Here is a 23,686-nt window from a genome sequence, read left to right on the forward strand (position 1 = left end):
ATATTCCACTCTTGGATTTCGCACATCGAGTTTCGCCTTTTATTATGTATAAACCTAAAGACGGATGTGCTCTTTATTGATGTTGATTGAAGCGCACGTGTTTGAATACCGAGCTCATTTTTCATTTCGTACTTTTTAAATCGCTCGTTAAATCTCCACGTGTTTGCACTATTTCATTCCAATAGCAATGAAATGAAAAGGCCATTTTGAGACGATCTTTTCTGAACAATATTTTGGAAAAATGATACTCGATGCTGTAACGATTTATAAATAATATTTTTAATAAGTTACTTATAATAACAAAAGTCATTAATTCATTTACAATAAATTATTTCTTTACAATGGCTCAAGGCAAAGTGCTCGACTTCGCATAAATACTGATTTCTTGAGAGTTGAAATTTTGCAATAACCCATTCGTGTTTGATGAAATTCGGTGTAAAATTCAAAGGCGTATAATTCAGAATTTTTTTAACCTCCCGAATGTGGACCATTGCCAAGTTTTTTTAGATTGATGCTTCTTGATGTTGATTATTGGTGTTGAATTCATGGCTCGAAAAAACAGGATATCCGTGTCTCTGGAAACAGAGAAAATATGAAACAGTGGATAAATGAAAATGAGAATCAAACAAATTGGATGTGATCTTGGAGTTAATGAAAAAGTCACACTGGACAAGAGTTAACGCATCAATTTTCCGACCGAGCCTAGTAACTCACCACTTGTTAGTCTTTAAAGATTGGTCTGATAATAATTAATGTTGCTTGAAGTTGATAGTCTTGAACATTTTTTTTAATTTTCTGATTTTCATAACCTACATTGAAAAATATTCATCGAACATATCGACAAAAACAGCGAACAGTTTTTCAACTTTTCCAAAAAATCGAATAATGTTCTCCCGATAAATAAAAATCGAGGACTAGAAAGGTTGTTGGTTTATTACAAGCATTTTTTTTCAGAAAAAAAACTCTGAAGCTTTCGAATATTGAACATACAATTGTCGTTGATACAAGGCCTCGGACGAGTCTGTTCGCACTGTCACACATTGAACATACTTGCACTTGCTCGTAGCGATGTACGTGACAAACGCACGATCATTAAAGTGATTGAGACTTTTCCAAGTGTCGTTTGAATTCGTTACAGATCACAAAAGTTATTTCCGTTGCTCTGAGCAAGCGTCACTGGCTGAGTCTTCAAATCCAGCTGAACTTCACTCACCTCGTTACTATTTTGCCACTTTTCCTGGCTCATGATTGCACCGTTTACATAACCGAAGTCCGGATTATCTTCAATTCCAATCAAATCGGAGCCACCGCTACCTTGACTGTGAATAGGGAACATCGTCAAACTATCGAAGGCTTGAAACCTTTTGTATTTTCGAAAATATAAAGCCATTGATTTTATCTCTAGTTTTGAAGAAAAAAAAAAAAATAATCATCACGTGGAAATGCAAGCGGAAAAATTGCTTACCTCAAATTATCACCGAACGATTTTTCTGTTTTCCACATAGGATTCGATCCCGCTGCAGCAAATTGATTGGTCGTTGGAACTTTTCCGATGCGGTCCAAATCTGACTCCTGGGACCCGTATCGCGTGATCGCGAGTTTGTCGAGCCGTTGGTTCAATCTTCACGATGATAAGAGAGGACAAAAAAAATGATTGAATAGAAAATAAGAAAATCTAGACACTCAACTTGACAGTGGGAACGAGCAATTTTCGACTACCATAAAAATTTACGATTATTATCGTAATTGACAGTTTTCTAGACACCGAGGATCGCTCAACGATTCTCCCAAATTTCAAGTTGCCTAAACGAATACATTGATGCCAGTACCTCTTCGTTTTGATAATAAACACAGCGAGGAGCGTGATACTACACGAAAAGAAGAAAATTGTCAAGCTAACGAGGAGCCAGTGAACTATTTCTGTTTCATTGTTCGCGTCGGTGGAGCCACTGATAGGTACGTCCAAAAGTTCGAGTTGATTCGCGAGAAAAATGGCTTTGAGATTACTAATAGTCTGGGCTTCGCTGGATAACCTGAAAAAAACAAAGTGTCGTTGGCTTATTATCATGAAATATGACAAAATAATGAATCGTTTCACGGAGAGAAAAAAATAGTAAGAATTACTATGCTGCCATGGTATTGGGGTTCTATATCGCCCATTTTGAAGGTTTTTACCAAAAATATTGCAATTTCAAAGTCAATTCTGAATGAAAATTTTTAAATTGCGTATTTTGCTGTGACAAAGGTTTAAACTGTGCTATTTTTTCCTAACATAGTTCACCAAGTAAACGTTGTAAAATTTATGTTGACGCGATGATGAACTGGCAAGTAGAATTATTATTTCGTTTTGCTATGCTTAGTAGTTTTCACAATTGAAATTTACACAGTTGAACATAGTAAAATTTGAGGAGCTCGAACACAAGCATCGATCATGCGCCAAAGTGTTTAGAAATTTACTATGGTAGATAACAGAATTTCATTCGTGATTGAACGATAATATACCGGTATACACATGTGTACCGATGTATTTATTTTGTAAGATTTCACGGTGTTTGAATTCGTGAATTCTCCCGCCTGAAAAGTTCTCTCCCGTCTCGCATATTTTCGATCGACGAGTGTTCGTATCATCGAGAAGCGAGACAAGCGAGTGGGAAAATTGTCGCCCCTCTGTCTCGTGAATCGATCAAAGTAAGGTGCTCTCTCGTTCTCTTAGCTCGGGGACGTCAACGAGGCCGGATCATCGAAGGAGTTATTCCAACACCTGAAAAGTCACTCGTTACCGGCTGCATGACCAGCCACATCGCATTATCCTCTGTTTGATTTTTGTTACATCGCATCTGAGCCTCCCTCGGGCAAGAGCCAACGAGGGAGTGCCCACCATTTATGAGATAAGTTTTATTTTTCTCCCCTTTCTGTATTTTTCTGGTCACACTTGATTGTAATGGAAAATTAATCGAAACCTGTAATATTGAGTTTTGTGTGGGTGTGAGCGCGGAATGTGTGCGTGCGAGCGTGTGTGCTCACGAAATTGTCTCTTTATTATAAACTGGATCCGATCCGAATACATGAGTCATGTCCGAGATTTCGACAACAATAAATTCTCTGTGATCGGTTGACTTGAGAATTACCTTTGTCTGAGTGTATAATTTTCATTTGTTTACCTGAGACCACATATCTAAAATTCTTACAATTTTGACATCACTCATCAATTTTCATCGAGTCGCTTCACAAAAAATTACTATGTATGTTCGTAAGTATTAATAAATATTACCGATATAGAAACCCTTCTACTATGGCACCATAGTAATTTTTAGTGAAATTTTCTCTCCGTGTTCCAAGTCGATTTCACAACTGCACTCTAAAATTGTCTGTTTTTTGTATAGGAATGAAATAATAAAACTTACCGAATAATTGTATCATATTGAACGAGCTCCTGGTCCTTGGAGTCTACAAAGTGGGTCGTGACAGCTGTTACATTGTCATTAACCTGCTTGTTCGTCTGGAGCGTATTTTTGATGTCATCGATGACGCACAAATATCCAAATGTTTTGGTGAACGTTGCGATTACCTAGGACACAGTGAACATCGAGTATTGTCCGGAACTGTTTTCATTACAAAAAAAAATTGAAACTCTATTATAGAAGCTTACGAATGTCTTTTCTTGTTCAACTTTACGCCTTAAATTGTTGAATGTAAAGACGATTCGGTAGGTTTGCGGAGCGATGTGAACCCAAACAGCCGTTGTATCTGTATGATTCACTGAAAATGGAATAAAAACGAAGTGGTAAGGATTTCATTGATCAATGAACAAAACTCGAAATAATCACAAGAAGTTATAAGAAAAACTGTAGAAAATTCACCCGCGTCATGAACACTGATATTGAAAGCGAAGAATCCTCGCATTTCATCAGTCACTTTGAATTTCAGAACCAAGTTTCCGGTCTCAGTATTCAACGAGAAAGGATCTTTGACTCCATTTAGCGTGGGATTGGAAATCGTTGTACTATTCGGAATTATGTTGTAAGTTAATTTATCGTCCAGGTCAGCATCCACAGCCTAAAAAAGTGAAATCTGAGAAACAACAATAGATTTCTAGCGGACTTAACATTTTTGCAAATGCAATGATTTGACCGAGCCCCAATTATTGTATAGGGATGGACGATATTTCAATATTTCAAGAGCTCCAATAATCGTTTCGTGGAAATTAAAAACCAAAAAAAAATAAACATTCAAGCCAGACCTCCACAGCAAGAAGAAGCTTATCGCGTTCGTCTTCCATCGCAACACCAGCTCTATAACTTTTGTTGTTAAAAACTGGCGCTTCGTCATTCACATCGAGTACGATGATGGTGATCTCCAAAACTGATTCGGGCAGCGGATTTGTTGGTGGTACATCCTCGTATGGCGTAGCAACCACGTGGATTATCATTCTGTCCTGTTTTTCACGATCGAGTTCTTCTTTCAGAGTGAACTCACGAGATGATTTATTCAATGCAAAGTACTTAGTGTCATCTGTAATTTTTTGTTAAATTCAATTGTCAATTTTCAGTCAAATCACATCAATCACATTTTCCAGGTTCCTTTCCAATCAACGCATTCAAAAGCAACAAAAGAAGGCAACATTTTTCAGAATATAACTCGAAAAAAAATGAAGAAAAGTCCTGGAAACGTTGCTGAAGGCTCCAGAATAGCTCCAGATAATTATAGAGATTGAACAATATGCCAATTGGAACCAACCACTAGTCATGAAGAAGTAATAAACTGGCAAGATGTGTTCACCGATCATGTCACTGGCTTCAGGGATTTTTTGACGATAGTCAAGTCCCGTTTTATTCTCTTTAATTGACATTGTTAAAGTGTTGTTTTCGAAGCTCGGACCAGATTTGACGGCATACATTAGCTGAATGTCCCGTGTCGTGTTGAACGGAGGATTTCCACCATCTTTGGCCACTATTGTCAACTGATACGAATTTTTTGTTGTTCATTATAAACGTTAAAATATGATTCAATTAAATTCGAAGGGGTTTCTACCTCGTAGATGTACTTCGTCCCATTGGGATATAGCGCTTGTGCTTGACGTAACTGGGCTACGTTTTTACTGATTGGTCTGATCTCGAACTTTTCATGGTCCCCAGCTGAAAATGCGAGGAAATCGAGAAATTAATTGGGTGGAGAAACCGCGCAGTGGTGATTGTTAATAAAATTTTTGTAGAATGCCAACGTACTTGCGCTTCTTAATGAAAATGTGACTAGTCCGCTATCTCCATGGTCTTTGTCATCCGCACGAAAGTCATTGAGCAAAGTGTTGTCGTACGTTCTTAATGGTGCATGCGGTGTTTGGTCCTGAAATGTTTTTTTTCTTATTTTATCAGCAGTTAGCTCGTAATTCATTGCTCACAGGGAGAGTTGAAATGTTTGCAAAATAGTCGCTGCGACTTGGGATGTGGAAAAAGTTCTTAAGGATATATTGCACAGGCGATACAATGTTGCCATGCTAAACCATGCTAAAAACATAAAAATATTCAAAATGATCAGAATTTTATAAAATTTGGTGAACATATTCTTTAGTGCCAAATTTGACAATACAAATTTTTTAAGATTTTTCTTCTGTACAGTTATCGAGTAATTGATCACTAAAGTTCACGTGTATAAACATAGCGTTTCCATATATATAGGTATACATTCCAGGCATAAGAAATCTGCTTTAATGCGTAATTACTCGATAACTAAACAGAAGAAAATTTTGAAAAAATTTGTGTTTTCGCACTTGATGTTGAAGAACATTATCACCAAATTTCATCAATTTCTAATTATTTCGACTTTTGTATCATTCACCCTTAAAAATCATTCAATTATTTCTGAGAAAAATTCAGCAAAAAAGAACATTGGGATTTCATCGAGTACGTGAAATTCACCTTTCTGAGTGGTATTTTTGTGGTGTTTGGAAACAGTATTTGAGGTTGGTCGTAATTGAAATCGGTGACATCGATGACGTAGTTTCTCGTATAATTCAGTGGTCCGTGGGGTTCCGTGCCTCGATCTTCGGCCTGAAAATTCCCATGTTTATTGCTTTTTGTCTTCTCTTTCATGAAGAACTTTGTGGTCGTTCAGACGAAGTGATACTCGCATAAAGTTCAATAATCCAGCGCCCGTAATAGCCTCTGAGATGGCAAGTCGTGAATATTTCAGCGATGGACTCTTCCACCGTTCGAACGTCAAAGAGAGCTTTACAACTTTCGTCCCTGACGTAGTTTCCGTTAGCCGAAGTAATGTTTTTTATCGCGTAAGATACTTTCGTGTTATTCGTCTTCGGGTCATCCTGATCGTCAGCCACAACTCGGAGCACCACGCGATCCTAAATTATTTCAGGATTCATAAATATCACGATGATAAATATTGTGAACGAATAGGAAATTAACTTTTGTCCCTATCCCAATGTACCTTGTCCGTATTTTCGGACACACTTGACGCCGGGTCACCCAAGTCCGGAAGAACTGGCTCTTTGTCGTTGATGTCCGTGAGAATGATTTTCACCGCGGTGTCAATTGAATTGGTATTCCCTGAAAGCAATCATCATTTTATATTTCGATTTATGAACGAAATTAATTCTAGTCGCTTCATAATATGTTTTTCACGTTTTTCTACTGCGAAACACTTGGTTTTGGAAAACGTCGCTTCCGTAGCAATTGTATTCAGTTCTCAAAATTCAATTTCAGCAAAAACCAGTAAAACTGCAAAGAAGCTTCTTTCCTTTTCCATTTTTTGTAAACAATCAGCATCGTGATTTTTGTTGTTTATTCTCATTTCATTTTAAAACGTTGTTGAATCAAGAATCAAAATAACAGTATCGAGAGCTCGTTTCGAGGGATGAGAGACTGTTTTTTTTAAGATTTCACATCTCTTTGACTTATTTGATATATTTTATGGAAGAAACCCGAAAAAAACGGAATGGACATGAAAATGGAATTTTCCCTGATGGAATTTCATTCTTGAAAAAAATGCATCAAATTCATCAAAGGAATGGAGTGAAAGGGGTCGAATTCCAAGAGATTGTAACGAAATCGTGATACTCACACGTCGTGCCGTCCTGAATGTAATTGTCACGAAGTTTTAAATTCAACGTGAACTCGGAGGGACCACGATCACGATCGAGGATGAATCCATCAGTGAGATTGACCGTTATTCTACCGTCGAATCTTCCTATACCGAAGTACTCCATTGGTGCAGAATAATTTTCGTTTATGAGGTACGATATATTGTTGAAAGGTGCTAAAAAGATAAGTATTTTTGAAATGAATACATAAATAGTAACGATTATTTCCCAGCTATATTCCATTTTGAACTCACATTCTCTATCGTAATCCTTGCCCTCAATTTTCACAATAAATTTTCCATTATCTGTTTTTTCAGGTATATACAACGTTGAATTGAATTTTTCATCGCATAATTCGGGCACCACGTCATTCAAATCATTCACGTAAATCGATACCTTTAAAGGGAATACAAAGAATATTTTAAATAATTAAATTTATGAAATTCAATACTAAAGTTATTTATTTCAATAAAGTTTCTTACATTTATCGGCGTCTTTAGATAACCATCTGTTGCTGTTACGATATAATACAAGTATTCATACTCCTCGGCGTCAATTCCTTTGTCCTTGTCGACTTTGATCATACCAGTTCCGCCGTCGATGAACACGAGGCCATCTTTCGTATTGTTCATTGGCCTGCAGGCAGAAGGAGCTTATAATTACAATCGAAATAATTACACGTAAAGTTGGAATAGTTTCCAAAAAAACACACTTTATGGAATACGAGACTTTGTTGAATTGAGGCCCATCAGCATCCGTTGCAGTTAGGATTCCAATCGTCAGGTTTTTAACTTGGTTTTCATTGACATCCATTAGATTCACAGGGTTTATAAATACCGGGGCATTGTCGTTGATATCTTTGATGTACAGAGTCAACAGAGCTGAGAACATGAGTAACAAGAAATATAATGAAATTTTTTCCACATTGGTCAAGTTTCAAAACTCATTTAGATTTCTTTAGTATGTATTTTCCCACAAATATTCAAAATATTAAGTGTTGCAGTGCAGAACTGGAGATCAACGTGCATTTACATGGACAAGTAAATGATTGGAGTTAATTGAGCACCGCACTGACGAGATGCTGCTGTCATTTTTTTTCAACGAGTTTGATTTTTTTGAAAGTTTTCAAATAATTTCGATGAGTCGGGTGATGAAAATTTACCAGAAGTCGTATTCTCGTTGTGTTTGGTTTTCTTATCTGTTACGGAAATGTTGAGGAATATGACGTCAAAATTCTCGTAATCGATTCGTCCGGCGACGTTCAAAGTACCCTCGACCTGATTTTTGCTGATTTCCTTCGTCAGGATTTCCAAACGCCTGTAAACGGAATTTTAAGTTCGAGTCGTTTATCGACGTACGCATGGATGTATCGCGATAATTGTTCACTTCGTTTCCATTTCCATGCAACTAAAATAGAAACAAAGCGTTTTTCACCCGCGGTAATAAGATTCGTTGACGTCGACGCTTCCTTTCTGGGCTCTCGAATTCGCCCAATCGATACTAAATTTCAATTCCGGATCTGTATCGATATCCGTTGCGCTTATTGTTGCATTGACTATAGTTCCGATTTTCACTTCCTCCTCAAGCGTCGGACTTTCCTTCGGCTGAAAGTAGAGAAGCAACGACGTGAAATAAGTATGCGTCAAAAATTGGATTATCTTTTATCCCGAGTGTAAACATTTCACAAATTATTCAGCTAAAAAGCAATTTTTTAGGAAAAAAAAATAGAAACCCACTGAACTCTCGCTTACCAAGGACAGCTTTGGTGGTACATCATTAACGTCTTCGACATTGATTGTTAAGACTGTATAAGTTTTGTGAAGAGCCAGATCTGTTGCGACGATCTGCACAATAACTGTCGGCATAGATTCATAATCCAAAGCATCTGCCTTCGTAAAAATTTCGCCCGTTTTTTCGTCTATCGTTAAGGATCCCTGACCCACTAAGGAGTGTCTGTACAGAACATAAAAATTCGAATAATCGAGAAATATAAGCTTCATTCTTGTTATTTGGAAAAAAGTTTCAGTCAGAATCAGTCACATTTAGTTTTCTGTTATGAAACATTCGAAAGGGTCATCAACTGCGCTATCCTCGATCCCGCAGTGCAATAGGATTCGAATTAGAAAAAAAAATGTTTTTCATACTTTAATTACGCTAAATGTTTGACCATAAAATAATGGTCCGGAGGAAAATTTGATATTTAAATATAAATTTCTTTTTATTTGAAAAAAAATTTTTTTTTTAAATATTTTTATACACTGATATCTGGTACTAACGTGACATTGTCGTCGATATCACGATCAGTAGCATGGACCTTGGCTACAAGGGCATGTTCCTGAACATCTTCGGATACGTTGACACTCGAGGGAGAATTTTTATCGAATATTGGCAATTCATCGTTCAAATTATGCAGACTGATGTAAATGTCCTTCATGCCCACGTGAGTAGTATTTTTTTGCTCGGTTGCTCGCAGCTGTACAAACATATTTACACAAACAAATTGAAATAAAAAAGGAGCATGAAGATTTTTTTCTTTTAATTATAAAATCTTCAAGTCATGAAACAAAAATTGGCGATTGTATAGGTTCTTTTCTTTTAAACGATATCGATAAACCTGTATCCTGATGTTTTGCCAGTCCGGGTTCTCGTAATCGAGAAGGGAGGCATTGCTGACAGAAATAGTGAATACTCCTTTCTGATAACCCGTGGTGGGTAATACAGCGAACGCCGAGCTCCAATTGTGCTTCGAGGTGTCTACCAGACTCACAGAAAACTGAGCATTTTCTGCCTGTTCGAAAGAAAAAACGATCGTTTATGAGAAATGACTTTGCATGTACATTTTGAGTGCAGTCGTTATCATCTTTTCAGTTCTATCAACAATAATTGAGCCCAATTGTAGTTCCAATTCTACCATCCAATATTTTGGTTCTTGGGTACTTTTTGTTCATATTTTTCCACGTTGAGCGTTTAAACTAATTTTCATTCACACGATGTAAACAAATCGGGTAGGATTATATGTCTAATAACCAAATTATGGAACGGTCGATATTTCGAAATTTTTTAAGTTGTAATATCAGATTGGAGAAAAATAAGTACTAATTGGAAATTCTTATTTCTGATAGAATATTTAGCAGATTACGTGTTTAATCGAATATTCCTTCTTTGAATTCGTATTTACTCGAAAATATATATTTCGATAGTTTTCATTTCGAACGCAATTTTAACAGACCATACGAATGTCAAAAGTTCATATTTTCGGATTCAAAATGGAGAGTAGTCGTTTTATAAACAAACCAGAATATAGAGTAGCAAAAAATCGAATGTGAATTTTTCGAGCCTATAATACTTTGATATGCAGAACAGCGATGGCTCGAAAAAGCGAAAATCAAGACAGCGATGTTTGAAGTTGGAGACCAATCTGTGAGTGATTGAGTGAGTGAGACGCGTGTATTTTGAACTCCGCTGCATTTCTTTATTTTGATCAGTCGACTTTCTAACGTTTCGCCATTTCGACCGTTCGACTGTTGGGTCTTTCAGTATTTCAACCTCAGTAATATTTAGTCTTTCGTTATTATATTTTCGAAATAGTGAATATTCGCAGTATTGCTGATCGTAGAAATTTATGAATCGAAATTTGAAATTTAAAGCTCTAGTCGAATTCATCTGTCTCCATATTATCATTCGAAGTTTGTAAACTCGAGATTTTATCTGTTCGAAATTTTAGTCATTCCAACATGTTATCCCGACCCAAATAAGTCGAATTGAATGGCAACGTTATACTTACCAAATCTGGATCTTGGATTTCGATCGGTTGATTAAACTCGAGTGTTCTGTATGTTTCCTCATCAATCGTAATGTTCAGACTGTCGGGTGTAATCTCAGGCGAATGATCGTTCAAATCTTCGAGAATGACAAAAATATTTTGACTTATATTTGAGGGAGGATCCATTTTTTCGTAAGCAGTTATGAGGAAGTGAAAAATCTCTTGCTTTCTTTTATCCCGATCTATTTCGTGGATCGTGATAACGCCAGTCTCCTTGTCTACCACAAACAAATTCTCGTCACCTTGAAAATAAATAAAATATTCGGTCGTTAATCTTCGGAGTAAAAAAGCTTGGACAAAAAAGTTCTTCAACTACTGCACACACCCTCCTCGGAAATTGTAATCGCGTAATTGATCACCGCGTTGATCTGGAAGTCTCCATCTATTGCCGATACGTTGAAACGCTGCAAATGTTCCATTATAAATACTTTTATTATTATTATTATTATTATTATTATTATTATTATTATTATTACGTGATTGATGCCCTCCACACGTTCTTCGAATGCGAGGAATGGAGAGTGTGGAGGGCCCCACTGGAGGAAAGGTACGAGAGCATAACTCAGGATAATATTGTCCGGGTTATGTTCCTGGGCGAAGAGCCCTGGGCGGAGGTCGACCTCTTTGTCGAGGTCGTCCTTCGCCGCAAGCGGGCCTTCGTGGAGGATGGGACGCCCTGACGGGCGTCCAGGGAGATAGAGCGCCACCCCGAAGTAATGCGAAAGCGGTTCCGGGGTGGTTGCTAGGAGACCGGGGATGGGGTTTTTAGCCGGTAGTTCCACTAATGGAGAGTCCGGCACACAGGGGGCCTTATAGCCCCCCCAGTGCGTAAATGCATTTTCCCCAGCCCCGGTATATAAATTAAAAAAAAAAAAAAAAAAAAAAAAAAAAAAATATTACGTGATTAATAATCGTATATTTCTAATCAATAAAAAATGCCATGAAAAACCTCACGTGAATCGATTTTTCTGACATGTATACGACAGGAATTATCCGCGTCCAAACTGGTGGCTGGTCAGCTACATCAATCACTGACACGACTACGTCGAGAGTCCCTTTATGTCCACCGGTGTCCTGAACGTTCATAAATGTTTCAACTCAAATTTCTCAAAAGGGACTTAATTTTATATTCTTTGTCTGGAGAACATTGGCACGTGTATTTGTGACTTACAATCGCTTGAATTTCCAGCATGTGAATTGACGTGGTTTCAAAGTCAAGGCTTTCATTCACGTGAAGAACTGCTTTTAGTTCGTAATTTGACTTTTCATCGGCCGAGGGTATGAGTTGAAAATATTTTCTCTCTGACTGCGGGCGAAAATTCGTTTATCGTATCGTTTTTATAGCAACGATGTGAAAATTTCATGAAATAACTCACTTCTGGACTCAAAGTGATTTTAACTTGATCAATGGATCCGTCCGCATCCTTAATTATGTAGCTGCAATTCGATGGGCCTTTGAAATTTTCCTATAAAAATTTAAACACTCCTTCGTTTGAACAGGTCCGAATTGGATTGTAGAAAATGAGGAATGTACCTTAATTTTACAATTTTTCTCAACTGCCTGTATGACTGGTGGATTGTCATCGATGTTTTGTATGTGAAGAGCTATGAGGAACGGCTGGTTTGACACGTATACAGGAACCAAGTACTCCCGCATCTCCTCTTGCTCATAATCTTGTTTATTGTTTATCCAAAGAGACCAACGTTTTGTGGCGTTGTCCTGCTTGAACTCAGCACCCAGGACGTAGTTACTTTTGTCATCCTTAAACGCACCGATCTCGGGAGCTGTAACATCTTTTTGAAGAAACAGAAAAGATACCTGTGAATTTATACAACAATTTCTTCTCAAATATGTATTAAAATGCGTAAAAAATCGTTTATCTTTTCATATAAGGAATGAACGCTTCTTACGGAGTTTATGAAAAAGTACACAACAACAATGAAGCATACAACGAAGGTTTGGAAAAAAATTCGAGACGACAGTCTTATACTAGTAATAAAGATAAATTGCGTTGAAGATTGAACGAAATATATACTTTCTATTATTTTATAATATTTTCTAAAAATTAGTTCGACTATTTATTTCGTCCACGTGGTAACGATACTTTATAAATTATTTCATTTATTGATTCGCTCATGAATGACTTACCGGTGTAATTGAGTACAGCAACGCAAACCGGATGGTCGAGTTCTTCGTCGAGTTCAATGTCTGCACGTTTTTTAGCCGCGTCAAAATTGAATTGTACGGCCTCGTCTTTCGGATCAGGAGCGACGATAGAATAGGATGCTGAATCTACGGTCAGTAGTCAAATGAACGAATTTTACTGGTGAACAGACGGTGGACAATTGTTTTGAGACTCACCACCACGGACGGTTTTCATTGGTACCGATAGGTACACCATCAATAGAGCAATTTTAAGAGGAAACGCCATTTCAGCTCCGGGGAATTTGCTTCCAAATGCTTAAATAAAATAAAATCATTTGAGCCCAATCGGTTATGATCGCGATGCTTAATCTCATACACTGAAGAAAAAAAATTGTTGATTCAATAGCGATTGATGTTATTGGAAGAGTTTTCTTCATTCAACTGCAATGTCGTTCAATCATTTTTAACCTTCTAATGATCATATATACTTTATTGGCACCCCGTAATGTCACATTTCGTTGTTCCAATGACTTTTTTTCTCAGTGCAGATTCAATCAATCAAAACAAACCCAAACATAAACGATCAAATTATCAAATTAGTGCATTTTGAATATTTGGAAAAAATGACTTGAAATCCTACATCCAAAGTCCTTTTCCTCATTCATGAAAAATCTATGACTTATTTGAATGTAAAATTGGTTCACGAAAGATTGTATGCACATCTGATACAATATCTTGTTGACGCGTTGATACTACTCAAGGAAATTGATCCAATCGATGAGGCATCAGTGCAAATACAAGTGATTTTACCTGCGCAGCAATTTGAGAAGGCTGCTAGTCGCTGGAACACGAATCCTTCAAATCCTATTAACAATGATTCTTCGACAATTGCACGGGCTCGCGAATAATTTGATCGAGTATATACACTATGAAATAATTGTTTTTCTCACGTATAGCAGTATGGGAGTTATTGGTGGCCTTATCAAGCTAGAGACAGTCTCGTTTTGACCTTTGTGCAAGCACTGTCGTTAACCCCCTTCACTACTCAGCATCGTGCTTTTTCGAGGTCATCTCTTGCGAGTTTACCACGTTTTTTGCCCCGTATCTCGTTGAATCCGAAGTTCTTTGCAAATGAAAACTTTCCGCGGTCGCAGTATTGAAAATAGAAAGTTATCAGCGAGCACACGATGTACCTTTGCTTGCAAAACTAACAAAAATCTGCCACGGACGATTGAACTCGAGGGATGCGCGCTCGTATTTGCTCTTCAACGAAAGTCTAATGCACTTTATTTCACTTTGTTACAACGCAATCGAACTAACCAGCAAACTATTGCTGCGGACGAAAGTCTTATCAATATGTTATTCGATAGAATAGATAAGAGCGTTCTTCCATCGATATTAATTTGATATACCATCGCTGTTATCCTTACTTTTGCTATCGTTGATCGATATCAAGATTCTCTCTAAAGAATTGTAATCCAATAACGACGTGCGCAGTAATACTGAAGGATTTCACGCGAACGAACGTGTTTGAAATGAAAAAATAGTGAGTAGAAAAAAAATTAAGATTGTTCATAAAGCGAATCGAATATCCATTGGAATCAATATTTTTAGACACTGATTCACCCGTTGAGTGCTCGTTGTTGAAAGTCAATATTCTCCATCGTCTCTCACCGTCCTGGAATTTTTCATTAATTTACAAAATCACAAAAAATAATCATATTTCACAAATCAAATGACGAATTCCTGACGCATGTCAAATGAATTATGATTTCCCACTATTTGAGATACGAATGCAACTAGATATGTGCGAACAAATTTTCACTTGGTGTCAGTCTTTTACAATCGTTAACAAGAAAGCTGTGTTAATTTTTCTTCTATTACTGTATATGCTCGTTAATCACAAGCGAGAAGAGTGTTATAGGTCAAACGCGATGTGATACCGTAAAAACTTCTCGAACGTGCAGTCGTCGTCGAGCGCTTCGTCGTGACAACGACGTTCACGTTTCTCTTCGTTTCTCCGGCTTGCAAATTCATTACTTATGATAATCATTGCAAGAGCACACTGACGTGTTGAACCGGTGGATCAAATCCGTGGCATTTCATCTTATTTGAAATTACTGGGTGACAAGATATCGTACATAATCGGACGACTTGTGAGTATTACCATTTTTTGTCTTTTCAATTTTGAACTCACTATTTTGATAAATCAGTCTATAAATTAAAAACAATTCAGTTGATTCCATGATATGAGTTTATGCATTTCGATTCGCGGTAGTGAATGAAAAGATTTACATTTCCCTTCGAAATGAATGAAAGATGACAGCAACCGCGAATTTCGACACAACAAAAATTAATGTGAGGAATAAAGTTGTTTTCATTAATTAAAATTGATAAGAAATCATCGGAGAAGCATAAAATTATTTTCATCATGAAATTGTCTTCGAAAATTCGGTCAGTGGCCCCGTCCAGTGGTTTCTTTTTTTTATCCACAGCAGGCTGTGACTTAACATACACAATACTCTGCGAAAATATATTTTTAGAGATGAGGACCGTTGGTATTGAATTTTTGTAAACATATGAAGAAAGTCGAGTCAATATCGTGTTAAGAAAATCTCGAATGTTTCTCGCCAGTAGCTGCATTATTAATTTTTTTGTTTTGTTTTGTTTTTTCTCTTTCTTTCGTTTCAATATCCGTTGCTCGGTAGAGTGAGGTTCAAGTCGAATCCGCTATCTGTGTTTTTTACGCGATCGTTCGGTGGTATCCTTTTTTGTAGATATATATTAGTTTTTTTCTCTTCGTTACTCGATATCTCGTTCACGTCCCTCTCTCGTCACTCCGGAGACCTGAACTTATGCGTTATTTTGATGTTTACGAATGCGCGAAAGTGCATATAAAAAGGATAAAAATGATTGGCGATCCGGAATGATCCGAGAGCGAGTGGCAAATTTTTATTCACTCGCCTTGTTATCGGTGGCAAAAAAGAAAACTGACACGAGCTTCCTACTGGCCCCTTATCTTGGACCATTTAATATGCAATTTTTTATTGTTTTTATGATCGATGGATGTGTACAGTGTGGCATTTAAGTTGTACGAGTAATGTCACGGACGTACGTAAAAAGGCGGCACTCGGATCTGCCGCAGTTTGAATCCGTCGCGAGAATTTCAAGTCTGCCAATCGTTGAGAGCGGCATGCACTTAGCCGGCAATGTCTACGACAAAATAAAGGTAAAATCGACATAAAGCTGCACAAGCTACTTTCCCCGATGTGAAATTTTTCGAATAAAAAACTTGGAAACTGAAACAATCGCAGCGCTCGAACTCATTGATGACCTGGAGTCTCGACACTGCCGAACACTCTTTTGCCGTGGCAACGGCCTCTGCACGACCGGCCATTTACGCCTTGGATGGCCCAATCACCATGATCGATCAGTTACTTTGTCGGGGCATCGATATCGTTGAAGAAAGAGTCCCAGCTGTTCATTTGCCTCCTCAGCTTGTAAGTTTCATTCAGTCTCACCGAACTCACACTTTCTCATTTTTGTTGACAGGGCTCGCTTTCACACGTGGGGCTCTTTCGAAAATTAAAATTTTTACATTTTTTATTATAGTTGATGATAATTGCAGTTTGTTATTATTTCAAACATTTGGCAATTTTTTTGGGTGTTTTGATGTTTGCATGAGCCGAGTTGACATCCGCTGACGTCGGATCTTTTGTTGTCGACGATTCATTGTTAGTTCTGTTTTTTTTCACAATTCGTCATGGATTACAATCAACTCGAAACGAACTGCGCACTCACAGATGGCTCACCATTGACAACTTTGAGCCACACTTGGCCAATGTTCAGCCAATTGCGAATGTTTTCTACGAGAGTATTTTAAAATCAAGCTGAATCTCAATAATTCTCACTTTCGAAGTGGAGTTTCGAAATAATTTTGAATTTTGTTTAGTTCTCAAAATAAAAATCAGACATTCTGTGTGAAGCTTATGAGATAACATTCAAATTTGTGTCGATGAAATTTGCTATCACAACTTTTTTTATGTACTTTTAATATTAAGTAAAAATATTTACAATCAATGGATTGCTCAATTGCTCAATTACATGTGTATTCGCGATATTGAACTTCTTCCTGGAATATTGAGATCGCCTTCTGCTTCGGTTTCTCTAAAAAACTCAATCCACGCTCTGTCAAATAATACACGGAGAGACTTTTGTAGTAAAAATTATTATGTTTTTATAGTAACGTCGGACCACATTGATATTATAATAATAATCGCTACAGAGTGTGTCAAATAATGCAAAAGTTTGGGGAACCATTACCACACTTCATAGTAAATAACGCGCTGTACTACATCAAAAATGAACACCGAGCGAATTTTGATAAAAAACATAGTAAATAATTATATGATTTGATGAAAATTTAGGAGATAACATAGCAGTCGTTTCTCTGTGCTATACGAAAAATTGCACAATATCGTATTTTCCCTTTTACCGCACTGAATTTTGCTCAATAACATGGCAAAATTCATGCGCCCACCAATTATATGAGGCGTTGCGAGTGTAAACATGAAAATTAACCAGTGGCACATAGTAAAATTTCAAGCAATTTGACCAGTCGAATTCACCAATTTTTATCATTTCGTCAAAGACACGAGTGACATTCGGATATCGATACATCGTTCAATGTAAAAATGTCGCAGACCTAAATTTTGCCTGTCGTACATAGTGAAATTTGAGAGAACTGCTTTCGGCATCAAAAATACTATGCACTTTGGTGAAACGTAATAGAATGGCGATATATAGAACAGCGCTGCTACAAAACATAGCAAATTTTTCTAGCAAATTCATCCGAAATATTCGTATAAAAGTCTCTCCGTGTAACAACGATAAGAAAACGAGATAATTTTTTGTGTCCGTGTAGCTCTACTCAAACACCCGAGAATACGTGAACAGTCGATTCGTGAGGCCCGTGCTGAGACGAGCGGGAAGTGTAACGCACATTGGTAACCAAGTAGCCAATAAAGCAGCCGACCGTCTGGATGGTGCACTAACTATCGCCGATGAGTACATCGATCATTATTTGCCTGCAGATCCTGCTGATAAAGTTGCTGAAGGTGAAAAGGGTTTAACTTCATTTTTGAAAGAATCGCAAATGCTAAAATCATTAGGCGATAAGCAGACACCAATAATCGAAAATTTAACCAACACTGAGGTCTGCATTGCGATGTAACTGTTCGTGGAACGATATCAAATGAGCTTCGCTGAAAATCTACTAACGAAACTGATGAACGATTTCCTCTTGACGATAAATATGTTTCATTAGTTTTCTTTCGCTGCTTCAACGGCTCATTCGCTTTCTAAAATGAATTAAGGTGCAAAGCTTCCTCAAGGACAGTAAATTCGATGAACTGTCCACAGATGCGGGTCCAATAGAGACTGTCAGCAAAACAGCGCGGACCATTAAGCACGGTGCTAGATTCTCGAGGAAGCTTCAGAGAAGAATAACGCGCCGTACCCTCGCCGAGGCACGTGCCCTTAAAGAACAGGGGACCGAGTGCATCCACGTTCTGCTATACGTCGTTGAACTAGTCAGTAGAAACCTTCGCTCTTCGAATCCGTTTTTACATTGAGATAGAAATAAATGGATCGGCTGATTTCAAACCGATTTGTAGATCGCTACGGATCCCAAAATGGCGCTGCAAAAAAGCAAGGAGCTTTGGGCTGCTCTGAGTCTCCCGGAGCCTGAAAACCAAGCGAGACCAGCTACTTTGGAACAGCTTCTTGTTCTTCTGACACGCGAATCAGCACGGCGGATAGTTCATCTTGTCAATGGCACAGTGAGCCTGGCCGCTCGTACTCCGCGTCGTCTGGGCAGAACTCTCGTTGCAGTTTCTCATCAATTATTAACCGTGGCCGACGCGGCTTTGAAGGTCGCAATTCCTCTTTTTCCTTCGTACGATGTTCGTCTCGTCGCGATTTTATCAAATCGCTTCTTTTGTTATACACGCTTGTTGCATGCCTCATGACAAGCTGAAAATTTCCAGTGCAGAAATTTTGCGGGCACAATATCCGAGCCACAATACACATTGCATTGGCATACGCTATCGATTTTTTGCATAGCTCTGAATATCCGGTTTTCATGCTAATTACAGATGGCACCGATCGTTGGTTTTAAGCAAGATTACGTGAAAGCACAGTCGTACGTTCTGCAAACTGCCATACAGAGGCTCAGCTCCTCTACAAACATATTTTTGGTAACAATTTATAAATTTCATAAATATGATCCCACTCTGTACCTTAAAGAAATCATTCGTATCAAGTTTCTACAGCCTTTTTTTTTGATGTTGTTAGACCAAAAAATTGAATCCCAATTCACGATGCTGAAGTTTCCAACGTTGGAGTCCAACGAAATGATCTAAAAAACTGTCCAATAATTCCAGTAATTCTCCAATTTATTTCCTGTCGAATTTGTACTTTGTATTTTTTCAATCTACACAATTATGATTCGTGAAATAAAAAACTGATGGATAGATCATTTTATTTTCATTCATTTCGTTGGACTCCAACGTTGGAAATTTCAGCGTCGTTCCCAATTCAATAAAATGACATTATTTGATTTGTTACAGGAGCGGATGGCAGCTTTTCTAGCAGGACGTCCTGAGACTCCAGTGATTGCGAACGCGAAGCAAAATTGTAAAAAGAACAACCACAACCACGTAAATGTCTCGTCAAATTGTCCTCTAAACGGGATCGAATAATCGGTAAATCACACGTCACCAAATTTATCGAATGCGTCTGATACAGCGATGACCACTTTTCTTCTTTTTCAAACACAAGGAACATCGAAATTGTCTCATAATCTCATTATAGGTAGTCGATTGAAATGATACGAATTTAGGTGTATATACTGGACATAAATACGTTGATTCTATATATAACGAAATGGGCACTGTCATCGCTCGTGCTAATTCCATTATGTTGACGATAAGAGCTTTTTAGTTTCTTTTTTCTTTATTGACCTAATTCTATGATAGAAATAAACTGGATTCTTCAAATTTACCATTAATTAATATTATTCTTCTTACTATGTATCTTTTTCTTAAGAAGTTTCAGTACATGTTAATAAATGTTAAGAAATTTACAAAATTTGGTGATAACGTTCTTCAACATGAAGTGCAAAAACGCAATTTTTTTCAACATTTTCTTCTACATAGTTATCGAGTAATTAAGCATATCAAAGCAGAGTTCTTATACCCGGAATGTATATACTTATATATATTGAAACGCTGTGCTTATGCAGGTGATCTTTCGTGTTTAATTACTCGATAACTGTGTAGGAGAAAAATCTAAAAAAATATGTATCGTCGAATTTGGTATTAAAGAATGTGCTCACCAAATTTTATAGAAGTCTGAACTTTTCGAAATTTTTTGTTCTCAATATGGCTTGGCATGGCAACACTGTGTCGACTGTGCCAAAACTCCTTAATTCTTTCTCTCGCTCTCTCTCTCTCTTTAGCTCAATGATCGAGAAACCTCTGCACGTTTACAATATATTTTGACATTAAAAATGATAAATTTGCAAACCTGAAATACGTGAAAGAATGTCTCACCTATTTATCTTTGATGAAAAGTATCTTTGAAAAAATCATGGTTCAGGCTTTACAGTTTCCTCGATTTATTTAATTCGCCAGAAAGTTTGTAATCATTCAGAAACTCGATTTTAGAAGTACCTTTGAATCTATGATTTTGTCGAAATCTCTCTCATCAATAAACGAATATTATAACTACTGTGAAATGAGGGAGAAAGCCCTTCGAAACTGGGAACCTCTGGACCGATCAACAGACACTTTGAGACGTTACGAACACGCCATCACGATGCACATCATTTCGGAGACTAGGGCAGGGTGGAGAAATGAAAAAACTGAAAACTCTTCCTGCATTTACCCACAAGTCAGATACGTTGAGGAAAAATTCATTGAAGAAAACGATTGACAAAAAACCCTTATCAACGTCTAGACAAAGACTGGTCGTTGCGGTTTTTAGTCGTATACAGTGTCACGGGATTCGGAAAGATATGGATTTTTCCAGACGTCGTCTGGTCTCCATGCACCGGACAACCACAACCGAACATACGATATTGACCCACGGACTCTGCGGTTTTTACGCCTGATTATATATCTTTTTCTCTCTTACACGCTTCCGAGTGTATCGAGTATCGAGTTGCATGTGTCTTCGGGAGTACGAAAGATCGATCGTCGCTTTCTCAGACTTTGTACTACAACTGCGTACACCGCGTTCACGTATGAGGCATAATTAAATTAACGACGACGGGCATCCGACCCTTTCGATCTCTCGCACTCTTTCTTTTCAGACTTCAATTTGTCCGTGTGTGAATGAACTTCCACGATTTAATTGGGGCTTATCTTCAACTTTGGTGACTCAACGATCGTCTGGCGAATAGATTTATCGATTTTTTTCGCTCTTTCGGTATCAGCTGACAATTAGCGATGATTTCTGAATATTTATGCATCGACCGTTGCTTCAGGTTGTTGAGTTTTTATCAATACACTTTTCAACAGAAATCACACACGATTGGGGCCTTAATGGAGAAACATTGAAACGATTGCTGCCACAGAAATATCATTGCTGTGCTTTGTAGGATATGGCATCGATACAGAAGAAATTCTGTTCATGAATTATCAAGCCCTTAAACTATGAACAGTCGATTGGAGTTTTTTGTTCGAGTATGAATTCACTTAGAAATGTGTACATTCGAATTCGCAGCGGATCGTGCATCCTATTGAATGTGGCATAATGATTGTCGATGAAAAAATTGAGACTGCTGCTGCGACCACTGACAGGATTGGTAACCCACGATGTTACGTTTGTTCCATTCAACAAGATCGAACAGTTGCTCTTCCCAAATACCGATATTACCCGAATTTGGCCTTTGTATTCTTAATTCTGTCAGATTCGAAAGTTTTGTTGTGAAAATCTCATTAAATGATTTAGTGAGTCAAAGTTGAACTATTTCATATTCTAAAAATATTTTTCATTCATTGATGACACCGATGATGATTGGTTCCGATCTGCTGGCGTCGTCATTCAAACGTCAATTGTGTGGCTTCTCCGCGGCTCAGCTACGTTTAAAAGTGCTTCAGTTTTTTTACGAAAGTCAAAATGTGAAATGATAAGCGATTTATTTTTCTGTAGACTGAAGCGAAATTTCAGTTGATTCGGCCATAAAGATGATGCAAACATCCGGACATTCCGCCTCGATCACAGCGACGAAAAAATATTTATTCCCACTGCGATGAATCAGAGAGTCTCGTGAACTTTGGAACCAAGATTTTAGCGACACTCAACGTGTGAACTCCGCTTAACGGTCGAACCCGGGAGCGCAGGCTGCTCCTATTGGCTCGGCCCAACCGTTCGAACCTCATCGGCTCAACGAACTATAGCTTTCATTCTACAATCCCCTACACTCCCTTGAGTATAGGAAATTTTCTCGTCTGGCTACTACGGGTATTAACCACTCGCGCGTTAGCCAGCGGTCTTGCTCTACTGCTCTTCGGATCTACGTCGCTGAAATTTTTCAATTTATCGTAACGAAATAAAAATTGAGAGTCTAATCAAACTGCGTCATTTTTCAAGCTCCGTACACGCTCAATTTTTCGGGGGAAAAAATCGAGTTACTACTCATTGGAAAGGCGCTGACTTGATCAGGTTCTTTGAACTGAAACTTCGTAGCAATTCAATCGGTAAGTGATTCATCACGTTTTCTTTGATTTGGAATGAAATATTAATTAAAATTGCTTTATTGCGCGATTTACGAATTTTCGTCGTTATGCATTTTTTCGTGTACATTTGGTATTTTTATCTTATTATCATACCTCAAGACACCGGTCGATCACTTTATTCTGACAGAATCGATGTTTTGATTTTTTCTGGTTAATACTTCTTCCCTCATCCACGAAAAATTTTTCGTCGAACCTGCTAAGAATTTAGTCTCCCTGTGGAATTAATTGATTCATTTTGTATCGGAGAAATGCCTCGTTTGAAGCCAGGCTTAAGTCGAGCCAAGCCGATCAATCGTGAGGAATTAAGCTGTTGATAGTTTTTCTGCATTTCATTGAGAGAGCGTCCGAGTGGAAAAATAGGCATTAATAACGTCACAGGAATGTCTCGAGTCCAACAGCTCCTCACACTTTTTTGAATGATTTTTCGTTATCAGTATTTTTTTTTATCGGCACTCATTGTGGACTGGACTTGACACATTTTTTAAAATTTAGTCGAATTTAGTTCTGTACGAACGGTTCACAATCCATGGATTTTAAAATCGCCTGCTTATTTTTAAAAAGTCTGTTGATTCGGTGATCGCGAGTTTTCGGAATTTGATAAAAAAAAATGAAATGTTTGAAATATTTTGATTTAAAATCTCTTACTTTAATTTTGTGTTCGTGGGCAAAGCTGCTTAGTCAATTGACGAAAAATGCTGACGTCGTTGTTCTGTTTCTTCCTCCCATGACGAGGTTTTCAATGTCGATTTCCGGCAGCGCAGCAAATTACGACGACCAAATGAAATTATACTAACAGTCTTGAATCTTTCGTGAAGACAGGT

General features: G+C 37.7%; 2 protein-coding genes and 1 long non-coding RNA gene across 7 annotated transcripts; 2 read left to right on the forward strand and 1 right to left on the reverse strand.

Moving 5' to 3' along the window:
• Positions 1-257: 257 nt before the first annotated feature.
• On the reverse strand, positions 258-23,686 carry LOC122414319 (cadherin-23-like). 4 transcript variants are annotated; one of them, XM_043425488.1, is made up of 32 exons: positions 23,511-23,686; positions 13,279-13,377; positions 13,066-13,209; positions 12,451-12,710; positions 12,293-12,382; positions 12,088-12,222; positions 11,871-11,990; positions 11,242-11,320; positions 10,878-11,158; positions 9,708-9,881; positions 9,370-9,566; positions 8,845-9,046; positions 8,528-8,697; positions 8,256-8,410; positions 7,806-7,974; positions 7,576-7,729; positions 7,348-7,489; positions 7,075-7,269; positions 6,442-6,560; positions 6,128-6,355; positions 5,916-6,047; positions 5,226-5,343; positions 5,032-5,135; positions 4,738-4,960; positions 4,241-4,512; positions 3,861-4,056; positions 3,650-3,759; positions 3,405-3,568; positions 1,830-2,033; positions 1,466-1,621; positions 1,214-1,319; positions 258-575 (listed from the first exon to the last, which is right to left on the reverse strand). In XM_043425488.1, the coding sequence occupies exons 2-32, from the start codon at positions 13,346-13,348 to the stop codon at positions 504-506; spliced, it is 4,941 nt and encodes a 1,646-aa protein (XP_043281423.1). In that variant the 5' UTR covers positions 13,349-13,377; positions 23,511-23,686; the 3' UTR covers positions 258-503. The 4 variants fall into 4 exon arrangements, with proteins under 4 accessions (XP_043281423.1, XP_043281431.1, XP_043281416.1 ...); XM_043425496.1 differs by lacking the exon at positions 23,511-23,686 and adding an exon at positions 14,493-14,511; XM_043425481.1 differs by lacking the exon at positions 23,511-23,686 and adding an exon at positions 14,013-14,414.
• Positions 3,562-4,333, forward strand: LOC122414534 (uncharacterized). Its single transcript, XR_006261777.1, has 3 exons — positions 3,562-3,784; positions 3,928-4,020; positions 4,153-4,333. It is a non-coding gene; the product is annotated as an uncharacterized lncRNA (long non-coding RNA).
• Lsd-1 (lipid storage droplet-1) lies at positions 15,005-20,131 on the forward strand. 2 transcript variants are annotated; one of them, XM_043425809.1, is made up of 8 exons: positions 15,005-15,218; positions 16,139-16,291; positions 16,377-16,562; positions 17,987-18,179; positions 18,484-18,653; positions 18,738-19,025; positions 19,218-19,319; positions 19,692-20,131. In XM_043425809.1, exons 2-8 carry the CDS (start codon positions 16,163-16,165, stop codon positions 19,821-19,823), a joined length of 1,200 nt encoding a protein of 399 aa, XP_043281744.1. In that variant the 5' UTR covers positions 15,005-15,218; positions 16,139-16,162; the 3' UTR covers positions 19,824-20,131. The 2 variants fall into 2 exon arrangements, with proteins under 2 accessions (XP_043281744.1, XP_043281753.1); XM_043425818.1 differs by having other exon boundaries at positions 15,006-15,218; positions 18,738-18,995.

Source organism: Venturia canescens, chromosome 1 (genome assembly GCF_019457755.1).
Source record: "Venturia canescens isolate UGA chromosome 1, ASM1945775v1, whole genome shotgun sequence".
In the NCBI taxonomy this organism is placed as follows: domain Eukaryota; kingdom Metazoa; phylum Arthropoda; class Insecta; order Hymenoptera; family Ichneumonidae; genus Venturia; species Venturia canescens.

What these genes read in the sequence shown, in the direction of transcription:
- Lsd-1 (XM_043425809.1), top strand. Translation starts at nt 16,163, where the DNA reads ATGTCACGGACGTACGTAAAAAGGCGGCACTCGGATCTGCCGCAGTTT. An exon ending in TGCTGATAAAGTTGCTGAAG is followed by an intron (nt 18,180 to 18,483) that starts GTGAAAAGGGTT and finishes AACTGTCCACAG; the next exon opens with ATGCGGGTCCAATAGAGACT. An exon ending in TGCTATACGTCGTTGAACTA is followed by an intron (nt 18,654 to 18,737) that starts GTCAGTAGAAAC and finishes ACCGATTTGTAG; the next exon opens with ATCGCTACGGATCCCAAAAT.
- LOC122414319 (XM_043425488.1), bottom strand. Translation starts at nt 13,348, where the DNA reads ATGGCGTTTCCTCTTAAAATTGCTCTATTGATGGTGTACCTATCGGTA. An exon ending in AGAAAAATTGTAAAATTAAG is followed by an intron (nt 12,383 to 12,450) that starts GTACATTCCTCA and finishes AAATTTTTATAG; the next exon opens with GAAAATTTCAAAGGCCCATC. An exon ending in AAATCCAAGATCCAGATTTG is followed by an intron (nt 9,882 to 10,877) that starts GTAAGTATAACG and finishes TCTTTCGAACAG; the next exon opens with GCAGAAAATGCTCAGTTTTC.